We start from the raw sequence: 23593 nt of genomic DNA on the forward strand, positions 1-23593 counted from the left end.
CAACAGTGACTGGTGGGTGCTAAGGACTTGGTTGGACAATGAGATGACTTCTGGCCCTGGGCAGGTGAATGTCCCGGCTGGTGAGACCAGCGTGCGACTACAGGGTCTCCGGCCACTAACAGACTACCAAGTGACTGTGGTTGCCCTCTATGTCAACAGCATCGGGGAGGCCGTGAGTGGGACAGCTCGGACCAGTGAGCAATTCTGTCAACTTTTGACCCCATTCTCCTAACCACCAAGCCCCTAAACCCCTTTCTACTTTCGGGTTTACTAATCCCTGGTGGGGGCCTTCCCTCAGCTGCCAAGGAAGGGCTAGAACTAAGCATCCAGAACATCACATCCCACAGCCTCCTGGTGGCCTGGAGGAGGGTACCAGGCGCTAATGGCTACCGCGTAACATGGCGGGACCTCATTGGTAAGTGAGAGGCATGGACTGACAAAATTATTGACTTTTACATCTATAAGGCCCACTGAACCCTCTGTGTCCCCATACAGGCGGGCAAGTACAGCAGCACAACCTGAGCCCTGAACAGGGTTCAGTATTTCTAGATCACTTGGAGCCTGGCACGGACTATGAGGTGACTGTGAGAGCCCTATTTGACCACAGTGTGGGGCCTGCCACTTCTCTGACTACCCGCACCGGTGAGGAGCCTGGGTCCCTTTTTCAGGCTGGGCTGAGCAGGCAGGGCAGGGTACGGAGGCCACTGATACCCATGTGCCCTGGGCAGCCTCTTCTGTTGAGCAAACACTGCATCCCGTCATCTTGAGCCCTACATCCATCCTCCTTTCCTGGAACTTGGTGCCTGAGGCCCGTGGCTACCGCTTGGAGTGGCGTCGTGAGAGTGGTCAGTGCCAGTGGAGAGAGCTGGGCAAGCAGGGTTTGGGGCTTGGCTTCAGCTCACTTGGCTCTGCCATCCTGCAGGCTTGGAACCACCGCAGAAAGTGGAACTGCCCCCTGATGTGACGCGCCATCAGCTGGATGGGTTGCAGCCAGGCACTGAGTACCGCCTCACACTATACACTCTGCTGGAGGGCCGTGAGGTGGCCACTCCTGCCATGGTGGTTCCTACAGGTAAGGGCTCTGTAGGTCTGTAAGTTATCTGGAAAGTCTGGTGAGTGCAGCCAGCCTCACGGTCTCCTTTCTCGAAGAACTAGAGCAGCTGGTGAGGCCGGTGATGAATTTACAAGCCACAGAACTGCCTGGGCAGCGGGTGCGAGTGTCTTGGAACCCAGTCCCCGAGGCCACCAAGTACCGTGTCATTGTTCGCACTCAGGGTAAGGCACAAGCAGCCAGAAAAGTCCCCTCATCCCGGAGTCCCAGCCTGCAGTACCCTCCCACTCTGGCTTGGTTCCTATGGCCTCCTTCATCTTTGGGGCCATTTGCATTCTGAGAACTGTCAACCCCAGAACTGCCTCAGGGTCTGTCTTTCTTCTCCTCTACCCGAGTCTGCTCTTTAGTTGTCTATCTCCACTCTGCCCACACCCCTGCCATGGCTCATCTATCTTGACCCCCACAAGCTCTATGACCCATGCTTCTGCTGTCCTTCTCTAGGGAGAAGAGGGCCCCCCTGTGGTCACTGTGGCTCAAAGTACTCAGAGCCTGACTCAGTCGCTTGATTCTTTCTTTGCCTGGGCGCCCCTTCAGTCTCTTACATTCCCTCGGCCTCCCACTAAAGATCTTCTAATACTGATCTCTTACCTCCCACAATGCTCCCATCATCCTGTGTCACTGTCTTACCAGCTTGCATCACTGTCACAGACTTTCATCATGCTATGTCCTAACCCCTGTCTGTCACCCAGTGTCCCCATTCATTGGTAACTCCTGTTATCCTATGTTGCCATCATGGACCCCTTAACCCCACATCATTTTCTCTTACTGTTTTCCTCTCTCACTGTCCCTCCCCATCCAATCTCCCCATCTCCCATAATGTCTGGTACGCTTGCCTCTCACTGCTGTTCTAGATCCCTGTATGGTACTCACTCCCCTGCCTGCCCACCTTGACTTTTCTCAGGGGCCAAGCGCACTCAGCTCATTCCTGGGAGCCAGACAACCTTTGACTTAGATGATGTTCGACCTGGGATTAGCTACACAGTGCAAGTGTCTGCTCTAGTGGGCACTCACGAGGGTGATGCTAGCATCCTAACGATCCACAGAGGTGAGCACTTTGGGAGACTTACGGGGGCGATGGCGACTAACTTGCTTCCTGTCCTCACAATGACCCTTCACCCCTGTCTTTAATCCCCAGATCCAGAAGCCCCACTTGTTGTCCCAGGACTGCAGGTTGTGGCATCAGATGCAACAAGAATTAGGGTGGCCTGGGGACTTGTGCCTGGAGCCAGTGGATTTCTGATCAGCTGGAGGATAGGCAGTGGTCAGTGTGGAGTGTGTGGGTTGTTTGGTGAGGGGAGCTCTCAGAATATGGGGGAGTAAGGGGTCATGCAGAAACCAGGCCATCGTTTCTCTCTGATCCCAGGTTCAGAGTCCAGCCAGATGATGACCGCAGATTCTACTGTCACAGACATCCTGGGGCTGCAGCCTGGCACCTCTTATCAAGTATCTGTCTCAGCACTTAGAGGGAGAGAAAAGGGGCCCCCTGTGGTCATCGTGGCTCGAACTGGTCAGAGTCTGACTTGGTCCCCTGCCTCTTTGCCCCTAGGGCCCCTTAGACTTCTATGGCTCCTTTAATGGCTTACATCACTACTATTTCCACCTTGAGTCCCAGCCCACCCATCCCTTCTCGAGCCTTCCCCTTCACGCTTACTTGCCTCTCCCATGGCTCCCGCTATCTTGCACTTATTTCTGCTACTCATCCCTCAAAACCTACTTCTTTCTCCTCCTCTTCCTCTTCCTCCTCTTCCTCCTCTTCCTCTTCCTCCTTTTCTTCCTTCTCCTCCTCCTCCTCCTCCTCTTCTTCCTCCTCCTCCTCCTCTTCTTCCTCCTCCTCCTCCTCCTCCTCTTCCTCCTCTTCCTTCTTCTCCTCCTCCTCCTCCTCCTCCTCCTCTTCCTCCTCTTTCTTCTTCTCCTCCTCTTTTGCTGGACCCTACTCTCCTTGAACCTTTACTCTGTCCTTTGCCTGATGTCCTCACGGTCCCCTAATGCCCCCATAGACTCCTCTCAGTCAGACCTTGTCTTTCAGACTGTTGCTACCTGACAGCTCAGCTTCCTACTGTAAAACCCCTCACTGCCCTTTTGTGAGGTCCCTGCCTCCTGTAAACACTCCCAGCCTTCCCTTGCGAAACAGTCTGCCATCTTCTCCCATCAGACCTGCCTGCTTTCCCAGAGTCCCCGTTATCTCCCTCTTCAGATCCACTGGGCCCAGTGAGGAGAGTCCACTTGACTCAGGCTGGCAGCTCATCTGTCAGCATCACCTGGACTGGGGTTCCTGGTGCCACAGGATACAAGGTTTCCTGGCACTCAGGCCATGGTAGGAGGCAGGGGTTTAAGGAGGGCTATGGGAGGTGGTTCTGAATAGAGTGGAGGCTAAAGATTCTTTTGGGGTCCAAGTGGAGCACTGGGTAGTCCTGCAAATCCTGGTGTTGCCCCTCATCTCTGATCTCAGATCCAGAGAAATCTCAGTTCGTTTCTGGAGATGCCACGGTGGCTGAAATAGAGGGGCTGGAGCCAGACACGGAGTACATAGTGCGTGTGAGGGCCCATGTAGCTGGTGTGGATGGAGCCCCTGCTTCTGTGGTTGTGAGGACTGGTGAGTGGATCCTGGCCAGCTATTCCTTGGCTGACCCCACCCCACCCGCTATGCCCCTCTGACTGCTGCCCCTGTTCATTCCATTGCTGCTCAGGAACCTTCCTGTCCAGACTGAACCACCCAGGGTTACTGAGTGTCTATTCATGTTTGTGACCTGGGCCATGCTACACTTCCCCTGAAACACTAACCTCCTCCCCTTAAAGTTCCCTCCACTGACCCAGCCACTAGCACCTTGCCTAGCCTTCATTACCTATGCCTGCCTTTGCCACTCTTGTCTCTGCTAGACGCCCAGTGGCCCCTCACTTTTATCTTACCTTTGTCCCTAGCTCCTGAGCCTGTGGGCAGTGTGTCAAAACTGCAAATCCTTAATGCTTCCAGTGATGTTCTACGGGTCACTTGGGTAGGAGTCCCTGGGGCCACATCCTATAGACTGGAGTGGGGACGTAGTGAAGGTATGGCTCCATGACTCCATTCTTGTCCTTCTGGGCTACAAGCGCCCTCTCTGGTTAGCTCCCCACACCGCCTAACTCTTACTCTCCGCTGGCCTGGCCAGGTGGCCCTATGAGACAACAGAAGGTCCCAGGAAACAAAGACTCTGCAGAGATACGAGATCTCGAAGGTGGAATCAGCTACTCTGTGAGAGTGACAGCGCTTGTTGGAGACCGAGAGGGTGCACCGGTGTCCATTGTCGTCACCACACGTAGGAGGATGTGCGGGTTGGAAGGCGGTCTTGGAGCGGGGCTTATGTTCAAGGGATGGGGCTTATGGGGAAGGATTCGTGCTGGGGCTGGAGAGGGATTGAGGGCTTATAGTGAGCCTGTGTGGGTAGAGTCTGGGGAGGAAAGGTATTCAGAGGGGTTGGTTAGCCTAGGGGGCAGAGCATCCCTGATTGTAATGTTTTCTCTTAAGCGCCTGAGGCACCAGCCCTTCTGGAGACTCTTCAAGTAGTGCAGAGTGGGGAGCACTCCCTGAGGCTGCGCTGGGAGCGAGTACCTGGAGCACCAGGCTTCCATCTCCATTGGCAACCCGAGGGTGAGAGGCACTAGAGTAGGGAGTTGGGACCAGTTAAGGGAGAGGGCCTCTGGGCAAAGTCATCAAAGTTGCTGAAAGGAGTGAGCAGCCAGGTCTGCAGAATCAAGAACATCAGGGGGCTTAATCAACAAGGTGGGTGGCCGTGACCAGCCTTGGCCAGGATGCATCTGCTGGACAGGGTGAAGAGGAATGAGGAAGGTGTGTTGGGAGAATGGATGTGATGATGGGTCAGCATGGTTGGTGAGAGTCAGTGAGATGGGTACCTCCCTCGCTGTTATCAGTCACCATCCCCCTGCACATGCCTGGCCCTTACACTCATACTTGTCTCAGGTGGCGAGGAACAGTCCCTGTCCTTGGGACCTGAGTCTAACAGCTACAACCTCGTTGGATTGGAGCCAGCAACAAAGTACCAAGTATGGCTGAGTGTGCCGGGCCAGACTGGAGAAGGTCCCCCTAGGAAGGTGACTGCGTACACTGGTGAGCCTCCCAGAGGACTCACCTGCCTGTGCTGTGCTCTTCCCCCACATTGATGACATGCCCTCATTTTCTGCGCTCCAGACTCTAAGTGATTCCTGTAGGCCCTACCCTAAGGCCCTGGGGGAGATTCTAGCATGACCTCACATGATGCTTCACTAAAATGAACCTGCTCTGGAATCTTGCATCTCTCTCTTGCTCTCTCCATACAGCCTCAGATCCATTGGTCTTTGATTACTCTTTCAGAGCCCTCTCACATGCCAAGCACTCAACTACGTGTGGTGGACACCTCTATTGATTCAGTGACTTTGACCTGGACCCCAGTGTCTAGGGCATCCGGTTATATCTTGTCCTGGCGGCCACTCCGAGGAACTGGCCAGGGTGAGGAGAAGTCTAGAAGGTGGTAACTGGGGCTCCATAGAGTTCTTGTTTAACCAAATCTTCCTCTGTAGAAGTGTCTGGGACCCCACAGACACTGCCAGGGATGGCAAGCTCCCACAGAGTGACAGGCCTGGAACCTGGTATTTCCTATGTTTTCTCTCTGACACCTATCCAAAGCGGTGTACGAGGTTCTGAGATCTCTGTCACCCAAAAGCCAGGTATGGAAGGCACCGTGGAGAAGCCTGAGGGGACCGTGGAATGGCTCTGATGATCCTAGTAACTCAGTTCTTCTGTGCAGCGTGTCCCCGTGGCCGGATGGACGTGGTGTTCCTGTTGCATGCCACTCGAGACAATGCTCACAATGCAGAGGCTGTGAGGAGGGTCCTGGAAAGGCTTGTGTCTGCACTCGGGCCTCTTGGTCCACAGGCTGCTCAGGTTTGGCTCTAAAGAAAGCCAGACTCCACCTGTTCCTGCCCCTCCCCTCCACTGGTTCCTGACCAGCCACCGTCTCACCATCCCTCAGTGGGTTCAGGCTTTCTCCAGCTCTACACCAGGCTTTGGATTATCTCTTCTATTCTACTATCATTACTGACCTCCTAACTAGCAGTTCTGGACTGATCACACCTCCCGTGTCTCTATCTCTGTCTTACCCACATGTCCCCACCACCCCCCTGTCCTGTGTCTGCTCCTACCCAGGTTGGCCTGCTGACTTACAGCCACCGGCCCTCCCCACTGTTCCCACTGAATAGTTCCCATGATCTTGGCGTCATCTTGCAAAAGATCCGTGACATCCCCTATGTGGACCCAAGTGGTAACAACCTCGGTACGGACCGCCATCAGCATGGGCTCCTGAGGCTTCCCCATCAGGTTCCGTGTCTCGAGGTTCTGACACACCCTTCTTCGCAGGCACAGCTGTGACCACAGCTCATAGGTACTTCTTAGCATCCAATGCTCCTGGTCGCCGTCAGCAAGTGCCAGGCGTGATGGTCCTGTTAGTGGATGAGCCTCTGAGAGGGGACATATTCAGCCCCATTCGTGAGGCCCAGGCTTCTGGTGAGCCGTAGGACTGTCAGAGTGGAGCCTTGGGCATAGAGGTGGCCCTGGTGAGCTTGTCATGTAGATTTCTGGATCTCTTCTTAGGGCTCAAGGTGATGGCGCTGAGTTTGGTGGGAGCTGACCCAGAGCAGCTGCGTCGCTTGGCACCAGGCATGGACCCCATCCAGAACTTCTTTGCTGTGGATAATGGCCCAGGCTTGGACCGAGCAGTCAGTGATCTGGCTGTAGCCCTGTGTCAGGCAGCTGTGACCATACAGGTTTGGAGAAAGCCTTTGGGGACTGGTGGTACAGAGGGGACCTTGGGGTTCTTTTAGAACTTCCTGGTCTCAAGGAACTTCTTTGTCCACAGCCACAAACAGAGCCTTGTGCTGTGCACTGTCCTAAAGTAAGTGGTCAGGGTTGAATGAGTGGGCAAAGGCCACCGCTAGACGTGGTTATTCTTACCCTCTTCTGACATGTCTTCTCCTAGGGCCAGAAGGGGGAGCCTGGAGTGCCGGTAAGTCACCCTATGGAGGTGCACAACAGGTTGGAAGTCAGTGGGGCAGAGGGTGGCTGATAACACAGGACTCACTGATCACCCCTTTTAGGGACTGCAAGGACAGGCTGGACCTCCTGGTCCCCCCGGTCTCCCGGTGAGTGCCTCCCCACACCTGCCTCTCTTGTGCCTGGCTTACAGCCTCCTGACTTGCTTTCCTCACTCAGGGCAGGACCGGTGCTCCAGGCCCGCAAGGTCCTCCTGGAAGTACCCAAGCAAAAGGCGAGAGGGTGAGTGTGGGACTCATCGACTGTCTCCGGGGTTCTCCCCCCAGGGTGCTCCCTCCAGGGTGCTCCCCCCTAGTTTTCCTGGAGGGTGTAGGGAAAAAGGACAGAACAGAGTTAGCGGTACGAGTTAGAGTTAGAGCTGGGCATGGTGGTGCACACTTGTAACCAATTAACCCTAGCAGCCAAGAAGCAGAAGCAGAAGCAGGATAAGTCACAACTTTTAGGCTGACCTAGATTGTACAGCCAGACCTTGTCTCAATAAATAGTAAATAAATAAATAAATATCCACAGAATGTCCTTAGAGGCCTGAGTGAAGATTATAAAACACACCAAATTAGGGGGAAGTTCTGGAGTAGACAGAAAGGGCTTTAAGATCCCCTGGAAAGGCTGGGCTCTTGCTGGCATTAGATCCATTCAGCTGCTGCTCCTCTGCCCTACCACTCGGCTCTGGTAACGCTTGGGAGCCTGTGGGGCTGGAGCCGTGGTGGGTGGCATGGAGCTCCTTATGTAAACGGGGACACCAGGGAAGGATCTTTTCCTGCTCTGACCTCTCTGCCTTTCTAGGGCTTTCCTGGCCCAGAAGGGCCTCCAGGCAGTCCTGGCCTCCCTGGTGTTTCTGGGTCTCCTGGCATTAAGGTGAGCAAGGCTTGCCTTTGACATCACCGGGGACACTTCCTTGAATGGAGGTGCTATAATTTTGACTGTTCTGTCTTTGGCCTTCATTTTCAGGGCTCCCCAGGGTGGCCTGGCCCTCGTGGGGAACAGGTAAGTGTTCTCTTTTTGCCTTCTCAGTGCCTTCTAGGGTAAGAGCCTGAGGCTGGGCGTAAGAGCATGAGGCATGGCTCATGAGGATGGCTCTAAGACTCACCTGAGTCTAACTACTACCCCTCTACTCTGCTTTGTCTGTAGGGAGAGCGAGGGCCTCAAGGCCCAAAGGGGGAGCCGGTAGGTGAAAGGGAAAGGGAGCCAGGATATTCCCTGGAGGAGTGGGGGTGCCCCAGGTCATACCCTGTACAAGACCTGAAGCATGCTAAGAACTGGAATACCACAAACTAAGGGCATCTTCCAGCCCCCCACCCTAAGAACTGCTTTCTGCCCTATACAGGGGGAGCCTGGGCAAATCAGTGGAGGTGGAGGGCCAGGGCTTCCCGGAAAGAAAGGGGACCCTGGACCTTCGGTAAGTCCCAGGATATGTGGCTGCAAATGATAAGGGGGTAAGAGGAGATCAGATGGGAAGTGGCGGTCAGTTCTAAAGCACCTTATGTCTTGTCTCCTCTCTCAGGGCCCCCCTGGACCTCGTGGCCCTTTGGGGGACCCAGGACCCCGTGGCCCCCCAGGGCTTCCTGGAACATCAGTGAAGGTGACAGCATGGCCCCCAAATAGTCTTATGAATATCATGTGATTCAGACTTGATGATTTCACTGGGACCCATACAACCCTTACTGTTTCTTCTGACCTTTAGCCTCCACTGCTTAGTTCCTTGATATTCTTTTTGGGGGGTTAGGTTTTGAGACGAGGTCTCTCTCTATAGCCCTAGCTGGCCTGGAACTCACTCTGTAGACCAGCCTTCCTAGTGCTGGGATTAAAGGTGTGCTCTGCCATACCTGCGGTCCCCGTTATTTGTCTAACCAAATTTGACCCAATATCTCTCCTTGTATCTTGGGGATGAGGGTAGGGTTCAGAGTCATGGGGTCATATCTGTCTTCCAGGGTGACAAAGGTGATCGTGGGGAACGGGTAAGTGAGTGGCCAGGTCCTGGGGATGGCTTGGAGGCTGAGTCTCATGGCCATATCCTGACCCACTGTTCTTCCCTAGGGTCCCCCGGGACCAGGAATTGGTGCCAGTGGACAAGGTGACCCTGGACTCCCGGTGAGGGGGCCTTGGGGTTCTGCTGTGGGGGGCAGTGGTGGAGGCTTGGCCTTCCTAGCTTTCTGCTTATGACTTTGTTTACTTCCTTCAAGGGGCTTCCTGGAAGCCCTGGACCCCAAGGCCCAATTGGCCGAACTGGAGAGAAGGGAGAGAAGGTAAGAGCCTGACCTCGGGGTGGCCTATAGGCAGGGGCTCCCTTGGGTCTTCCTGTCATTTGTTTCTCCTTCAGGGTGACTGTGAGGATGGAGGCCCAGGCCTCCCGGGACCACCTGGGGCCCCAGGGGAACCGGTGAGTTAGTTCCGGTCTCGGCCTTCAACCATCAACTCCCTTCATCCTTATGCTCAAACCTAAGTCTCTGAACTCCCCATTCATCCTTTCCAGGGCCTGCGGGGAGCTCCTGGAATTACTGGGCCCAAAGTAAGTACCAGTTGTATATGTGTGTGGCGGGGGGCGTTGTTCAGATGTAACAAGTTATAGTTAGGGACTTTCCCACAGTGCTTCAGTGTTCCAGGCTGCAGGGTTAGAAGATACAGCTCTGAGGAGCTCAAAGGCTGTGGTTTTGGTAGTTGGGGGTCCATATGCTTTATTTGGGGTTCTCTAAAAGTCCCCCTCCTCTCTCTCTTCAGGGTGATCGGGGACTGACAGGGACCCCCGGCGAGCCTGGAGTAAAGGTATGTAGAACCTGGGGGCGCTTGGGAGGATCTAGGGCCATGCTCAACTCTGACCTCTTCTGTTCTCCCAGGGTGAACGGGGACATCCTGGTCCCGTGGGATCCCAGGTAAGCCCTTTGACCTCAGTGCTGACTGACGTATAGACTCTGTGTTCCCTGCTAGTTCTAATTTCTTGTTCTTGAGCCCTTCAACCCTTCAGCAAATGACCCCTACTCCTCAGGGATGCAGGCTTAGGGAAACAGGCTCTAGCCCTCACCTCCAGGTTCCTGACTTGAACAGAACTGATCCCTTTCTTCTTGCTGAGTTTGACTCCTGCCCATCCCAATCCCACATCCCCTGGGACCCCTTTCTAACCTGCCCCGCCCACCTAGAGCAACACCAATGTTTCTCTTCCCCAGGGGCTCCCCGGGGCTGCTGGATATCCTGGAGCGCAGGGTCCTGAGGTAAGTCTGTCACTGTGGAAGGGGCCAGAAATGAGACTTTCCTATGTCCCTCCCTCCCTGTTTGGGCTCACAATGTCTTATTGTACAGGGGCCACCAGGACCCACTGGCCGCCGAGGAGAAAAGGTAGGTTATGGGTTGGATGTCATACTTCCTTGGCAACAGGGATATGGCAGATGGGACACTTGGGTCTTCGGTTCCTAGGTGGTCCTTTGACCTGTCTCTGTCCCTGTCCTCTCTCCGTAGGGAGAGCCTGGTCGCCCTGGGGATCCTGCAGTGGTGAGTGAGGGACAGATGGGATCCTGAGCCCAGCATGGTTCTGGAGCAGTGAATACAAACTATTGCTCAGGGCTGTGGCCCTGGCTAGACCCAGCTTTGTGAATCCCCGGATGCTGTAACCTGCCTTCAGACAGCTAGCCTGTGTCCTTCTGACCCTATAACCATTTTGCAGTCAGGAACATGGTGTCAGGTGTCAGCCCATTTTGAATAGCCCTTGCCCATCTGTGACCTACAGGAGGAGACTGAGCTCTGTGACATCCAGCTCCATAAATCTCTGTCCCTGTAGGGACTGGTCCTATGATCTCTAATCAAGGCTGACCCATGTCTGCCCTGTTTGTTTTTAGGGTCCTGGTGGTGCTGGAGCCAAAGGAGAAAAGGTATGTCCGGAGTCTGTTACAGGGTGAGGTCAAGATCACAGGGGCTATCTCGGGTCCTACCTAGAGATCACAAGGCTTGTAGCCTGATTGCTGGGTTGTGGGAGTGCCTGGAGCTTGGTCCTAATATTGATAACCTTTGTCACCTTTAGGGAGAGGCTGGGCTCCCTGGGCCCAGAGGAGCTTCGGGAAGCAAAGGAGAGCAGGTGACTGAGGGGACAGCATGTCGGGGGTGGGGCAGGTGCAGGCTATACACCCCTGAATACTGATCATTCCATCTACAGGGTGCACCTGGGTTGGCTCTTCCTGGAGACCCTGGCCCCAAAGGAGACCCTGGAGATAGGGTAACTAAATAAATATGGTGCTGGGGGTGGAAGGAAAAGTATCTAGAATTCTGACTAGCCTGCTCCCTTTCCTGCTCTCTCAGGGTCCCACTGGCCTCACTGGCAGGACAGGACCCACAGTAAGTACCTGCGTCCTTGGATGCCCCATGGTTGGTAGAGCTCCCTCCTCTCTCAAAGGCTATCTGTTGTCTGAGTTGTGCATCACCCCTCTTTCTTGTCTCCCTGATAGGGTGACTCAGGGCCTCCTGGAGAGAAAGGAGAGCCTGGGCGACCTGGTCCCCCAGGACCCGTTGGCCCCCGAGGAAGAGATGTGAGAGGCTGGATCTGGGGGTGTCCTGGGGAATGGGAGTATGGGTGTTTGGGTGTATCACTGGGGCCTTAGGACCAAGACTGACCTTCATGTCTCACAGGGTGAAGCTGGAGAGAAAGGTGACGAGGGTATCTCGGTGAGACTCCTCCGTTTTGATCCTCTATCCTAAAACCATGACCCCAAGGACCTTAGGACCCTAGCAGATAATTTTGTCCATCCTCTGGCTCCTATCCAGCCAGTGCCCAGGCCATCTCTGTCCATGCTTACTGAGTCGGTTAGATCCTAGCCCTCCTTCACAGAGTGACTTTCTTCTCTGTCACCAGGGTGAGCCAGGTTTGCCTGGAAAAGCAGGTGAACGTGGCCTCCGGGTGAGTCTTCACAGGGAGAAATAACGGGTTAAGCAAGAGGGAGGAGGAAACTTAGGAAAACGAAAAGAGGTTCCAGGGGGATGAGATGTGAGAGGGGAATCTATCTACAAGGAAGTGTGGGATGATGGGAAACTCTCATGGATTTGGAGTGATAGCAAAAGTAGGCAGAATAGAGGCTCATGGGAAAACCTGAAAATGCCTGAAGAGTCTGCCTCAAACCAACTGTTCTTTTCAGGGGGCACCTGGGCCCCGGGGGCCTGTGGGTGAGAAGGGTGACCAGGGAGATCCTGGAGAAGATGGACGGAATGTGAGTCTCAACCTCTGGCCCCTCACCCCCGACTTCAGTCCCAATTCAACCATCCAGTTCCCATCTCACCCCACAGTCCTCACCTCCCTTCTCTTTTCTGGGAGAACTCCCCAAAGGCCAGAAGGACCCCATGAGCCCTCATGGTACTTCTAAACCTCTTCCCAATTGTTGCCTGCCTTAAGTGACTCCCTGGCCTTCTGCAGGGCAGCCCCGGATCATCTGGACCCAAGGGTGACCGTGGGGAGCCTGTGAGTAGTACTGGTCCTGGGATTGTGTGGGCTGCTTTCGTGGGTATCATTCAGGCAAGAGACCTGGAAATTATCAGGGAGAATCGCTAATGGCCACGTGCAGGCTTAGCTGTCTTCTAGAGTTGGCACTGGGGTACTTTCTGGAGCTGGGGGACAGAGTTGAGCCTGGGCAACTCTGAACTTCGATGCTCAGTAACCTCATGACTCCTACTGATGCTAGTAATTTCTTTTCCCAGGGTCCCCCAGGTCCCCCTGGACGGCTGGTAGGTGTTGAGTCTAGTCCTCTGGCATCCCCTTTTCTACCCCCTGTTGCCTCCTGTATCTCCCCACCCAATCTACTTCCCTGATGGACCCTTGATACCTCTATTGATCTTTATTGCCTCTTATTGTCCCCACTGCCCCCCTTTAACCTCAGATTTCCTCTTGAAGTGTTCTAATTGATCCTTCCCCTACAGGTGGATGCAGGCATTGACTCCAGAGACAAGGTACAGGAGTGGGTCAGTGGGTAGAGTGAAGCCTCAAGTCTGGGAAGTATCCAGTGGCCCTTGTGACAAGATACGACTCAAGGGTCCTTAATGGCTAAGGTACTGATCCTTCAGCAAACCTGTCTCTGCCACAGGGAGAGCCTGGACAAGAAGGTCCCCGAGGACCCAAGGGTGACCCTGGCCCCCCTGGAGCCTCTGGAGAAAGGGTAGGTATGATGAACCTTGGGGGGGAGTGTTTACAGTCCTGGAAAACCTCACTCTGATTCTTCTGCCTTTTGTCTTCAGGGCATTGATGGGCTTCGGGGACCCCCAGGCCCACAGGTGAGTGTGTGCGTTGCCCCTTAACCTGAACCATCCATTGCTCCATCCGACCTCTATCCAACCTTGTTCCCTCCAGGGAGACCCAGGTGTCCGAGGCCCTGCAGGAGACAAGGTGAGAGGACCGAGTCGGTTTCTAGAGGCATAGTTGGCTCAAGGACCCACCCCAGTCTTCAAGGCTTCCTGCCACTGTGTTTTCCTCAGGGTGATCGGGGACCCCCAGGGCTGGATGGCCGGAGTGGGCTGGATGGGAAACCAGGAGCTCCTGGCCCCCCAGGGCTACACGTGAGTAACAGTTTTCTCACTTCACTTGATTGGTCTTACCCTTGAGTTGTGTGGTATGCTCTGTATGTCCTTTTAGAGAGCCTTCCTGTGTGGGGCATATCGCCGGTAGGTTTTGGGTTCACGGGAACTATTGTCTGCCAATGGGCAAGGGCCCTCGTCCCGTGTGCCTAACTTTGAATCTCTTCTTAGGGTGCTTCAGGCAAAGCTGGGGACCCTGGGAGAGATGTAAGTCCAGGGAGATGTTAAGGTGGCGGGTGACTTGGGGATCCAGGAGAAGCCTCACAGATGTCATCACAATCAAAGAAAACAGGACAGGTGGCCCTGCTGGATCTTTAGGAGGAGATCTCTGTCCCTTGTCAGCCGGTCATCTGACCCCTTGCTGACCTCTGCTTTACACATCTTAACAGAATGGTTTTGGGGGTTCTTCCATTAGGAATCAAAGCTAGAGAGCCGTTAGCTTACAGGATCTGGGCCTCAGAGGATTTCTGTAAGAGCTCTGGATCTCTACACTGGAGACCCTTCTAGGCTATGGGGTGCCATGTTCTAAGACCTTCTCAATCCTAACAATGATTTTTTCCCCCAGGGTCTTCCAGGCCTTCGAGGAGAACATGGCCCCCCTGGTCTCCCTGGCCCTCCTGGGGTTCCGGTGAGTCTTGCTTTCAGACTGCCCCTTTAGCCTCTTCTACTGTCACCTGAGCCCTAAGATCTGGCCAACTCTCTGTTCCCACAGGGAAAGGCAGGCGAAGATGGCAAACCAGGCCTGAATGGGAAAAACGTGAGTGTGTTTAAGACAGTGCTGCCACACCTGCCAAGAAAGCCCCACATGTTCACGTGGCCCAGAAACACAGACAGCACGTGGAGCACACGTACTGACTTATGTAGACATGCACCAACACCAAATATAGCCCTGATGTGACAGTACATTTGCAGTGTGTTCTAGGGCACACCTGGGCAGCCTTGTGGACACAGTGAGTCAGATCTGTGTGATTGTCAGTGCAGGAGGGCCAGTGAATGACAAGATAAGCCACAGCCACGTGTCCAGTCAAAGAGCCACAGAACCAACCAGGTTGAGGGCGACAGACATGTGGGCATCAAGCCATATTCAATGACATGTGGAGATATGTTAACACTTGAACACTACATTTAGACAAAGATGTAGTGAGACAAAGTCCCATGGCTCTCCTATGACATAGCTGAGGACAGGCTGACATGCGCTTATAGCAATAGTCACCAACATACATATGACCACATATATTGAAATACATGTAAGATTTGCAGACACAAGCCAAAACATACAGTTTCTAAGGAACTGGGGACCCGAGTGTGTGTGTATAAATTCATGCTTAGGCATGGGCCATGGGATGCGGATAGAGGACATACAGAGTTCTGTGTACATCCACTAAGACACATATGGATAGGTGTGCTCATAAGACATGAACTCTTACTATGTCTGCATGCATGTGAGTTACATACGGAGAGCTACAGGAAGAAGGCCTGAGCATGTACACATGAATGCAGGCACACATAGGCTACCCTTGACTATGCAGCAGCATGCTGGGATGGACAGACACACGGCCATGAAGCTAGAAGACAGATTCTGTTACAGACATCTGAAGTCTATACGGACGGTCTCATAGCCAGACCATTTGGGCTTATGGGTCTTCTGCCCACAGGGAGACCCCGGAGACCCTGGAGAAGATGGAAGGAAGGTAAGCCCCTCTCTTGGAGGATGCTGTGGCCTCAAATTGGACCATGACTAAAAAGGCTTATCTTCCTTAGGGAGAAAAGGGAGATTCAGGCGCCCCTGGAAGAGAAGTGAGTGCTTGAGGTTTTTATATTCTGTGCTCCCTGATCATGACCCTGTGAGAAATATGGTTCCACTCTTCCCTGGGACCCTGGATCCTAACTGTATCCTCCACAGGGTCCTGATGGTCCCAAGGGTGAACGTGGAGCTCCTGGGAATCCTGGACTCCAGGGTCCTCCGGGTCTCCCGGGGCAGGTCGGTCCTCCTGGCCAGGTGAGTGTCTAGGGTAATTGTAGGACTTGGGATCAGTAGCCCATTATGCATCCTGAGCTACTGTTTTGGGGTGCCTTGACCTATGTGACTCCTTCACGTTCCTTCATACTTCAGGGTTTCCCTGGTGTCCCAGGAATTATGGGTCCTAAGGTGAGTATGTGTATCTGTGTTGGGTAACGAATGTGATGAGGGGCTGAGCAGGGTTAGGAGACATGTTCCTCGCTGGATCATTCTCTTTCCAGGGTGACCGTGGAGAGACTGGATCCAAAGGGGAACAGGTGAGGCCCCCCACCTTTTTCATCTGTCCATGAAGCTACGCCCTTATGCTAGATGTACACATATCTCGTCCCCCTCCCCCACCAGGCTGGGTCCCAGTAACCAATTTCTTGTCTCCAGGGCCTTCCTGGAGAACGTGGCCTACGAGGAGAACCTGGGGGCTTGCCGGTAAGACCACCGGCCCTTGACCCTTCTCTGCATACCCTGGCAGTCACTTCTCTCTCCTTCCCTTTGCTGTGGGACTCTGTGGGTTCTGCCCTCTGTCCTCAGTCGCTTGCACCACCAGGGTTCCTGTAGCTTCCATTCAAGGAAGCAGAGGTGGTGGAGAAATGCCAAAGACAGGCCTCATCCCTGACCTCCAGAGGGCAAGAGGGTGCAGAAACTTTCTCAGGGGACAGTGTGGGGCAGGAGGGAGGGCCTTCTCTTGCCTGGCTAGTTCTTTACCATCTTTGTGTCCTCAGAATGCAGAGCGCTTGCTGGAAACTGCTGGCATCAAGGTAGGTTGTTCAGAAGTTGATGTAGGGTCCAGTTGGGCCCTAAGAGGCAAGCAGTGCCCATGGGGCCCTGTGGATGAGTTGTAGTGACTACAGGCCTGCTGCTCCTCTGTGCCCTCACCACTCTCAGGTGTCCGCCCTGCGGGAGATTGTGGACACCTGGGATGAGAGTTCTGGTAGCTTCCTGCCGGTGCCAGAGCGGAGACCTGGCCCTAAGGGGGACCCTGGTGACCGAGGCCCTCCGGGCAAGGAGGTAAATGACTGCCAGATGCTCAGTGGGTGTCCCTGGTGGAGGGCACATTCTTACAGCCACAAGCATTCAACCCTTCTCCTCCCCCAGGGCCCCATCGGCTTTCCTGGAGAGCGTGGGCTGAAGGGAGAGCGCGGAGACCCTGGCCCTCAGGGGCCTCCTGGCCTGGCCCTTGGTGAGAGGGGCCCACCTGGCCCGCCTGGCCTTGCTGGGGAACCTGGAAAGCCTGGCATTCCAGGACTCCCAGGCCGGGCTGGTGGTTCAGGGGAAGCAGGAAGGCCAGGAGAGAGGGTGAGCCTGGGGCTGACCAGGAAGGGTGGAGGAATGGTGGGAAAGACTGGCCTTTCCACTGATGTTGGCCTCTCCCTGCTCTTTGTATCCAGGGAGAAAGGGGAGAGAAAGGAGAACGTGGGGAACAGGTGCGTGCTGGGGGGACACTCTGAGGGCCTTCTCGGAGCCTTTACCGGTCGGCACAGCCTCCTGTTTTCTTTTCTTCTGCAGGGCAGAGATGGCCTTCCCGGCCTCCCTGGACCACCTGGACCTCCTGGCCCCAAGGTGATCACCCAACCTTGTGACCGGGGATGATGCTACCCTGAGATTGGGCCCCAGAAACCCCATCATTTCATGTGATCCTAGGACCCGTAACTGATTCCTTTACACCTATATGACAGTCTCATCTTCCCTCTGTGATTTTGTCCTTACAGGTGGCCATTGAAGAGCCAGGCCCTGGACCCGCTAGAGAACAAGGACCTCCTGGACTCAAGGGTGCGAAGGTCAGTGTGGGGGCCACCTTGTGACCCAAGCCTTACCACGCCACTGGGGCCTGACCTGACATCTCATCTAAACAGGGGGAGCCAGGCAGTGATGGTGACCCTGGACCTAAAGGAGACAGGGTGAGACTTCCTATCCTTCTATGCCGTCGCTCTATGGGGCATATGGTGAGTGGTTTGCACATATATGTGCACACACAGCAGAGAACGGGGCTCAGGGCAGGATGCTTTGTTTGCAGGGTGTACCAGGCATCAAAGGAGATGCAGGAGAGCCTGGAAAGAGGGGACAGGATGGCAACCCAGTGAGTTCTTGCCCCATAGGTCACACGTCTGAGAACATGGCTCTTACATGTGTTGTCATATATGCAGGGCTGGAGTCGGCACTGCTTAGGAGCATAAGTTCTATCCTTGGTCATGGGGGCAGGGTGGGCAGTGAAGAAGTGAGGGTTGGGTGTAAGGGCAAGGTGCTCTTAGACCAATTCTTTTACAGGGTCTACCAGGAGAGCGTGGTGTGGCTGGGCCTGAAGGGAAGCCGGTGAGTGGCCACGAGAGTAGCGGGCCTTGGATTTGAGACCCTCGCTGTGTTTATGTCTTGAGGGAGTAGGGCTATGCCTATGTGCAAACTGCAGACACAGGTGCATGGTGTCTGACAGGTTTCCTGTGTGTATGTCTGCGTGTCTATGAGCGATTTGTAAGGGCAGTCCCTATATGGCCATCTGTGCTGGAGAGGTGGGTAGTATAAGGATGCTCAGCAGACAAAGGTCCTCAGAAGGTGGGAACAGGCCAAAGTGAGGCCTGGACCAAGGCTCATCAGCCCCTTCTTTATGCAGGGTCTTCAGGGCCCAAGGGGGACCTCTGGCCCAGTGGTGAGTACATTAAAACCTTCATTTTGTTCCTATCCTGTGCCAAACGCCAATGAAAAACATTGCCTATTTTCCCTGGGTGGAGCTGGCTCCTTTCATCAGACTCTCCCCAACAGGGTAGCCATGGAGACCCTGGACCACCTGGTGCCCCGGTGAGTGATGGAGAAATGATGTTTTTAGTGAGGGTAGGAGAGGAAGGGGATAGTTATCTGTCGATGTTGATAAGCCAGGCTTTGTTCATGAGAATCCTGGAACCCTGACAGACAACACTGAACCCTGTGTTCTGCCTTCACACTTCTTTTTCTAGGGTCTTGCTGGCCCTGCAGGACCCCAGGGGCCTTCTGGCCTGAAGGTGAGTGTAGGCGTGGAAGGGGAATGGGATGTACAGATGAAGAAGGGAGGGGGATGCCACGCATGTCTATTCCCACAATGATGGGGCTGATCACATGGTTTCTGGGTCTTTTACAGGGGGAACCTGGAGAGACAGGACCCCCAGGACGGGTGAGTGGTGCAGCTGTTGGGGTAGGTTATGAGGACACTGTGGGTTTGCCACTGTCCCGAGCTTCTCCTTCCAGGGTCTGCCTGGACCTACTGGAGCTGTGGGACTTCCTGGACCTCCTGGCCCTTCCGGCCTCGTGGTGAGTGAGTTGCGGTAGGGATACCATGCTGTATGGCTCCTGTGCCCCACTGGTTCCACATTCTCCCGTGTCCTTTGTCCCTCACCTTATATAACTTTATATATGCCCCCCTCTCCCCCAGGGTCCACAAGGCTCTCCAGGTTTGCCTGGACAAGTGGTAAGTCCTGGTAGGCTTGGGCTGGGATCCAGGGGTTAAGGGTCATTATGCAGGTCCTTGACTGAGTCTCTTCTTTTCAGGGTGAGACAGGGAAGCCAGGCCCTCCAGGCCGTGACGGTAGCAGTGGAAAGGACGGAGAGAGGGGAGTTCCTGGTGTGCCGGTAGGTGGTTTAGGAGGGTTGGTGGTGGGCCTGTGGTGGAGCCCTGTGCCCAGCTGGCTGGGCAGGGGCTGGGCCTCGGGTATGAGATGATGGAGAGACTGGGTTCCTCACACTGCTCTTTCACAGGGGTCACCAGGTCTGCCAGGCCCTGTTGGACCTAAAGGAGAACCTGGGCCTGTGGGGGCCCCTGGACAGGTGACTCTTGCCTCTGCTCCCAACTCCCTGCCCTAAGCTTCAGTTTCCACCTACTATCTGAGATGGCAGGATGGGGTGGGAACTAAAGGTGGCTCAACCACTCACTGGACATTCCCCACAGGTGGTAGTCGGGCCCCCTGGAGCAAAGGGTGAGAAGGTGAGTACTGAACGGAAGGGCTAAGGAACGGGAGTGAGGAAAAGCCACTGACCCCCTCTGTTATCAGGGAGCCCCAGGAGACCTTGCTGGAGCCCTGCTGGGTGAGCCGGTGAGTGACACCCCTGTCAGTAGAGGTTCTTTGACCCATGGTTTATCTATCCTCATGACTCTTAGCTTTCACAAGATCTCCCACATTTGACCCTGGCCTTGGGCCTACCTCCTTAAGATTTGTTTGTGACTGACACCTGTGTTGTCCTGTGATCCTTATGTCTATAGGGAGCCAAAGGTGACCGAGGACTGCCCGGACCACGGGGTGAAAAGGTGAGTGGGTCCAGCATAAGTGTTAGGCAGAGTAGGGGTGAGGCCAGGAGGCCAGGGGCCCTGACCATCCTCTATATGCAGGGTGAAGCTGGCCGTGCAGGAGAGCCTGGAGACCCTGGGGAAGATGTAAGTCTGGGGTCTGGGCAGGACCAAGCCTGGCTTGACCATGAAAACAAAGACCATTCTTGGTGTTGCTCATAGCGCTGAACCTCTATGCCTATGTTCTCGGGAAGTTTCTGTTTGGAACACACAGCTGCATGCTTTTTGGCCTCCATATTTGCAGACTTCCATACTTGTGGAGGTTAGCTTGGCTTCTGTGCGCCCCATCCTTCATCATGGTTCCTTACCATGGCTGAGCCCATGCATGTCTGATGCTGCCTCATCTCCCAGGTCTCAGGACGCAACAGTACTTCTGCCTCTCCTTGGTCGTGTGTTTATAATCCTGTGTTCCACCCCCGTCTGCCTGAGTACACATCTGTGCTCACATCTGAGTTTCCTGATGGAGTTTCCACTGAGTACCACATCTGATCCCTCCTGTTTGCACGCTCACGTGTGAGCTCTGTGTGCCTGTGGTCACGGCTGAACTCCCACGTGTCTGTGGTCACATCTGGGCTTCCCTTGGTCTGTGTTCTCACCAGCCTATGGTCCTGTCTGTGTTTCAGAGAAGCTTGGTATTAACATTCTTATACTGTTAAAAATGTGTATGAATGTTTTGTCTGCTTGTTTGTGCACTACCTGCTTGCCTGTTGCCTTTAGAGGCCAGAAAGGACACTGGATCCCTTACTGAAGTTGTAGTTGTGAGCCACCATGCGGTTGCTGGGAATTGAACCCAGGTCCTCTGGAAGAACAGCCAGTGCTCTTAACCTCTGAGTTATCTCTCCAGGCTGAATTACTTTATATAGATATGTGTTTTTTATTTTTTAGGGTCAAAAAGGAGCTCCAGGACTCAAAGGTCTCAAGGTACGTTTATATGGAAGGGTCTTTGCTTGGAACCATGGGCGTATGACTCTTTAAACCTAATGAGACTCCTCTTTCTCTCAAAGGGTGAGCCAGGCATTGGGGTTCAGGGCCCCCCTGGACCAAGTGGTCCTCCAGGTATGAAGGTAAATCAGTGCTCCATCACATGCTCCTGGGGTAAGAAGAGGAGTTCTGGGGCCTGGCCTGGGAAGGTGTCCCTCTGTGACCACTCCCCCTTTTAATCTGTTTCAGGGAGACTTGGGCCCCCCTGGTGCCCCTGGTGCTCCTGGTGTTGTTGGGTTCCCTGGTCAGACAGGACCTCGAGGAGAGACGGGCCAGCCAGGGCCTGTTGGAGAGCGGGTAAGAGGGCTGGGGAGAGCATCGGAGACTTGGCCACCTCAGGACCTCTGAATTTGGTAGCAGATGGGGAGGAAGGAACTGGGCTCCTTCCTTGGTGGGACCCAGCCTTGAGAGGGAGAGAAGGATGCTTTCTAAGCTACTCTGTACCGCCCTTGTCCTGTTTTCTTTAGGGTCTGGCAGGCCCTCCAGGGAGAGAAGGTGCCCCAGGTCCCTTGGGACCACCTGGACCACCAGGGTCAGCGGTGAGTAGAACTGCCTGAATGCCCCAAGTCTGCCCACTCGAGAGTTATTGATGGGGACTAGGCCATGGGGTTGGGTATGGGGGGCACTTCAAGCCCATGGGTTTCTCACCTCACTCTGACCCACAGGGAGCACCTGGCACCTCTGGACTCAAAGGGGACAAGGTAGGTGGCATGCGGTCAGCTTTCTCCTGTGCCTCACGGAGCTCCTATAATCCTCTGAGTCCCTTTACTTATTCCTGTTGAACTCTAGGGAGACCCAGGAACAGGGCCGCCGGGGCCCCGAGGCGAGCGTGGTGAACCAGGTGTCCGGGTATGTATATGTTACCACAGCCAGGGCTCACCACCCCCTCCATTGTAGTTCTTGTCTCAGATTCCCAACCTCTGACTCAGTGGACCTAATGTCATCATTCAGGGTGAAGATGGCCACCCTGGCCAGGAAGGACCTCGTGGAGTCATGGTACTTCATGTCAGGGAGAACCCAGTGGAATGACTCATCTCTGCCTGACTGGACTATCCTGGCCCCCTGGTCCTCTTATGCCCTCTCTATTCCTGTCTTACTCTCTGTCCCTTGAGCTGCCCCTCACTAGTCCTCCACAGTCCCATGATTCATCTGTTCCACACAGGGGCCCCCTGGCAGCCGGGGAGAGCGAGGAGAGAAGGTAAGAGTGTGGGAGGAAGACCCCCGGGGTGAGTGGGGGTGATGGTGGATATTGTAATTAAAGCCCAGGCCCCTCCCCCAGCTCTGTGAGATTCACATTTTTCCACCCAATAGGGCGATGCTGGAGCTGCAGGGCTCAAGGGTGACAAGGTGAGTGTGGTTATCAGGAAGGGTTAGAGCGGGAAAACAGGGATACTTGTGACTCTTGTCATTCCTCCCTGCCCCTCAGGGTGACTCAGCTGTGATTGAGGGACCTCCCGGGCTACGAGGTGCCAAAGGGGATATGGTGAGTGGGTGGGTCTGGTTCAGATGTAAACTCGGCATCCCTTGGCTGTAGGAAAGAATTCGGTGGGGCTGGCCCAGGGGATCTGAGAGCTCAGCTTTTCAGAACACGGCGGGGGTGGGGGGGTGAGTGGAGGACCCAGCTCCTGACCCAGGCTCCTGACTCTGATTTCTGACCTCTTGGCCTAGGGTGAACGAGGGCCTCGGGGCATAGATGGTGACAAAGGACCTCGGGGAGAAAGTGGGAATCCTGGAGACAAGGTATAAGGAAGAGCGTGGGTTTTCCTCATGGGGTCCTGCAGGGTGTGTGTGTGTGTGCCACAGAGAGTCAGAGAAGGACAAAGCTTCTTGTGTGCTGTAGTGATTCCAAGGTGGCAGAGGACAGGGACTGGGGTGAGACCAGGAGGAGGCTCTGGGCTACAACTCTATAAGGGGAGCCTTTGGAAACAGCAAGGGGGCTCTTTGGCTGTTAGGGGTGCTCCAAACGGTATCTTAATTCTGTCCCTTCTTCTGGTCATTCCTAAAGGGCTCCAAAGGAGAGCCTGGTGACAAAGGCTCAGCTGGATCAATTGGAATCCGAGGACTCACAGGACCCAAGGCACGTTCCACCCCAGGCTTAGTCACTCATGCTCACACCTGCCTCGGGAACTTCTTATGTGAAAGGGAACTTGGTTTCCTTGGTCACGTGTGTTCACACAGGCTCTGTGTGCCGACTGGGCCCTGGTTTAACTGGGTCACCGAATGATTGCATGTGCCAGTTTAGGGCACCATTACACTGAAGGACTTACCTCAGTCTGTTTCCCATAGGGAGAGCCAGGTGCTGCAGGGATCCCCGGTGAGCCGGTAAGGTACCCCAATCCCATAGAGACATCCCGTCCTCATAAGGCCTCCATTCCCATGATGCCTTTTGGGGACCTAATTGTTTTTTTATTAGATATTTTTCTTATTTACATGTAAATTTCTCCTTTCCCAGTTTCCCCTCCAAAAAATCAAAGAAACAAACAAAAACAACAAAAACAAATCCCTGTTGCCTCCCCCCTCCCCATGCTTGCCACCCCACCCTCTCCCACTTATTGGCCCTGGCAT

The 23593-nt window shown here is 54.5% G+C and overlaps 1 protein-coding gene across 4 annotated transcripts in view; it reads left to right on the forward strand.

Moving 5' to 3' along the window:
- Positions 1-23593, forward strand: part of Col7a1 (collagen type VII alpha 1 chain) — a 32756-nt gene that overhangs the window by 2427 nt on the left and 6736 nt on the right. For 2 of the 4 annotated variants that reach the window (XM_031346358.1, XM_031346360.1), the window contains exons 8-105: positions 65-194; positions 299-415; positions 496-642; positions 729-845; positions 923-1072; positions 1150-1275; positions 2013-2156; positions 2247-2372; positions 2475-2618; positions 3306-3425; positions 3561-3704; positions 4031-4156; positions 4258-4404; positions 4614-4736; positions 5067-5213; positions 5457-5591; positions 5663-5809; positions 5890-6026; positions 6288-6414; positions 6498-6644; positions 6732-6904; positions 6997-7032; positions 7117-7143; positions 7235-7279; positions 7350-7412; positions 7974-8045; positions 8139-8174; positions 8319-8354; positions 8515-8586; positions 8692-8769; positions 9119-9145; positions 9225-9278; positions 9371-9433; positions 9508-9567; positions 9661-9696; positions 9906-9950; positions 10022-10057; positions 10349-10393; positions 10482-10517; positions 10638-10670; positions 11015-11047; positions 11197-11250; positions 11329-11388; positions 11472-11507; positions 11618-11698; positions 11799-11834; positions 12022-12066; positions 12302-12373; positions 12577-12621; positions 12858-12884; positions 13077-13106; positions 13241-13312; positions 13392-13427; positions 13504-13539; positions 13629-13709; positions 13899-13934; positions 14293-14355; positions 14440-14484; positions 15383-15418; positions 15489-15524; positions 15631-15726; positions 15841-15876; positions 15969-16004; positions 16123-16170; positions 16464-16499; positions 16627-16749; positions 16837-17037; positions 17130-17165; positions 17248-17301; positions 17451-17519; positions 17595-17639; positions 17756-17818; positions 18007-18051; positions 18347-18382; positions 18496-18531; positions 18687-18731; positions 18848-18880; positions 18955-19017; positions 19139-19174; positions 19255-19335; positions 19462-19530; positions 19652-19687; positions 19755-19796; positions 19964-20008; positions 20090-20134; positions 20933-20968; positions 21052-21111; positions 21218-21325; positions 21496-21567; positions 21694-21729; positions 21818-21877; positions 21980-22024; positions 22191-22226; positions 22340-22375; positions 22455-22511; positions 22697-22768; positions 23034-23105; positions 23315-23350. In XM_031346358.1, coding sequence (XP_031202218.1) covers positions 65-194; positions 299-415; positions 496-642; positions 729-845; positions 923-1072; positions 1150-1275; positions 2013-2156; positions 2247-2372; positions 2475-2618; positions 3306-3425; positions 3561-3704; positions 4031-4156; positions 4258-4404; positions 4614-4736; positions 5067-5213; positions 5457-5591; positions 5663-5809; positions 5890-6026; positions 6288-6414; positions 6498-6644; positions 6732-6904; positions 6997-7032; positions 7117-7143; positions 7235-7279; positions 7350-7412; positions 7974-8045; positions 8139-8174; positions 8319-8354; positions 8515-8586; positions 8692-8769; positions 9119-9145; positions 9225-9278; positions 9371-9433; positions 9508-9567; positions 9661-9696; positions 9906-9950; positions 10022-10057; positions 10349-10393; positions 10482-10517; positions 10638-10670; positions 11015-11047; positions 11197-11250; positions 11329-11388; positions 11472-11507; positions 11618-11698; positions 11799-11834; positions 12022-12066; positions 12302-12373; positions 12577-12621; positions 12858-12884; positions 13077-13106; positions 13241-13312; positions 13392-13427; positions 13504-13539; positions 13629-13709; positions 13899-13934; positions 14293-14355; positions 14440-14484; positions 15383-15418; positions 15489-15524; positions 15631-15726; positions 15841-15876; positions 15969-16004; positions 16123-16170; positions 16464-16499; positions 16627-16749; positions 16837-17037; positions 17130-17165; positions 17248-17301; positions 17451-17519; positions 17595-17639; positions 17756-17818; positions 18007-18051; positions 18347-18382; positions 18496-18531; positions 18687-18731; positions 18848-18880; positions 18955-19017; positions 19139-19174; positions 19255-19335; positions 19462-19530; positions 19652-19687; positions 19755-19796; positions 19964-20008; positions 20090-20134; positions 20933-20968; positions 21052-21111; positions 21218-21325; positions 21496-21567; positions 21694-21729; positions 21818-21877; positions 21980-22024; positions 22191-22226; positions 22340-22375; positions 22455-22511; positions 22697-22768; positions 23034-23105; positions 23315-23350 — 6915 coding nt within the window. Of the gene's footprint in view, positions 1-64; positions 195-298; positions 416-495; positions 643-728; positions 846-922; positions 1073-1149; positions 1276-2012; positions 2157-2246; positions 2373-2474; positions 2619-3305; positions 3426-3560; positions 3705-4030; positions 4157-4257; positions 4405-4613; positions 4737-5066; positions 5214-5456; positions 5592-5662; positions 5810-5889; positions 6027-6287; positions 6415-6497; positions 6645-6731; positions 6905-6996; positions 7033-7116; positions 7144-7234; positions 7280-7349; positions 7413-7973; positions 8046-8138; positions 8175-8318; positions 8355-8514; positions 8587-8691; positions 8770-9118; positions 9146-9224; positions 9279-9370; positions 9434-9507; positions 9568-9660; positions 9697-9905; positions 9951-10021; positions 10058-10348; positions 10394-10481; positions 10518-10637; positions 10671-11014; positions 11048-11196; positions 11251-11328; positions 11389-11471; positions 11508-11617; positions 11699-11798; positions 11835-12021; positions 12067-12301; positions 12374-12576; positions 12622-12857; positions 12885-13076; positions 13107-13240; positions 13313-13391; positions 13428-13503; positions 13540-13628; positions 13710-13898; positions 13935-14292; positions 14356-14439; positions 14485-15382; positions 15419-15488; positions 15525-15630; positions 15727-15840; positions 15877-15968; positions 16005-16122; positions 16171-16463; positions 16500-16626; positions 16750-16836; positions 17038-17129; positions 17166-17247; positions 17302-17450; positions 17520-17594; positions 17640-17755; positions 17819-18006; positions 18052-18346; positions 18383-18495; positions 18532-18686; positions 18732-18847; positions 18881-18954; positions 19018-19138; positions 19175-19254; positions 19336-19461; positions 19531-19651; positions 19688-19754; positions 19797-19963; positions 20009-20089; positions 20135-20932; positions 20969-21051; positions 21112-21217; positions 21326-21495; positions 21568-21693; positions 21730-21817; positions 21878-21979; positions 22025-22190; positions 22227-22339; positions 22380-22454; positions 22512-22696; positions 22769-23033; positions 23106-23314; positions 23351-23593 lie in introns of those variants that run through there. The other 2 variants (XM_031346359.1, XR_004111981.1) reach the window with 2 other exon arrangements.

This window comes from Mastomys coucha, unplaced genomic scaffold (assembly GCF_008632895.1).
Source record: "Mastomys coucha isolate ucsf_1 unplaced genomic scaffold, UCSF_Mcou_1 pScaffold23, whole genome shotgun sequence".
Taxonomy (NCBI): domain Eukaryota; kingdom Metazoa; phylum Chordata; class Mammalia; order Rodentia; family Muridae; genus Mastomys; species Mastomys coucha.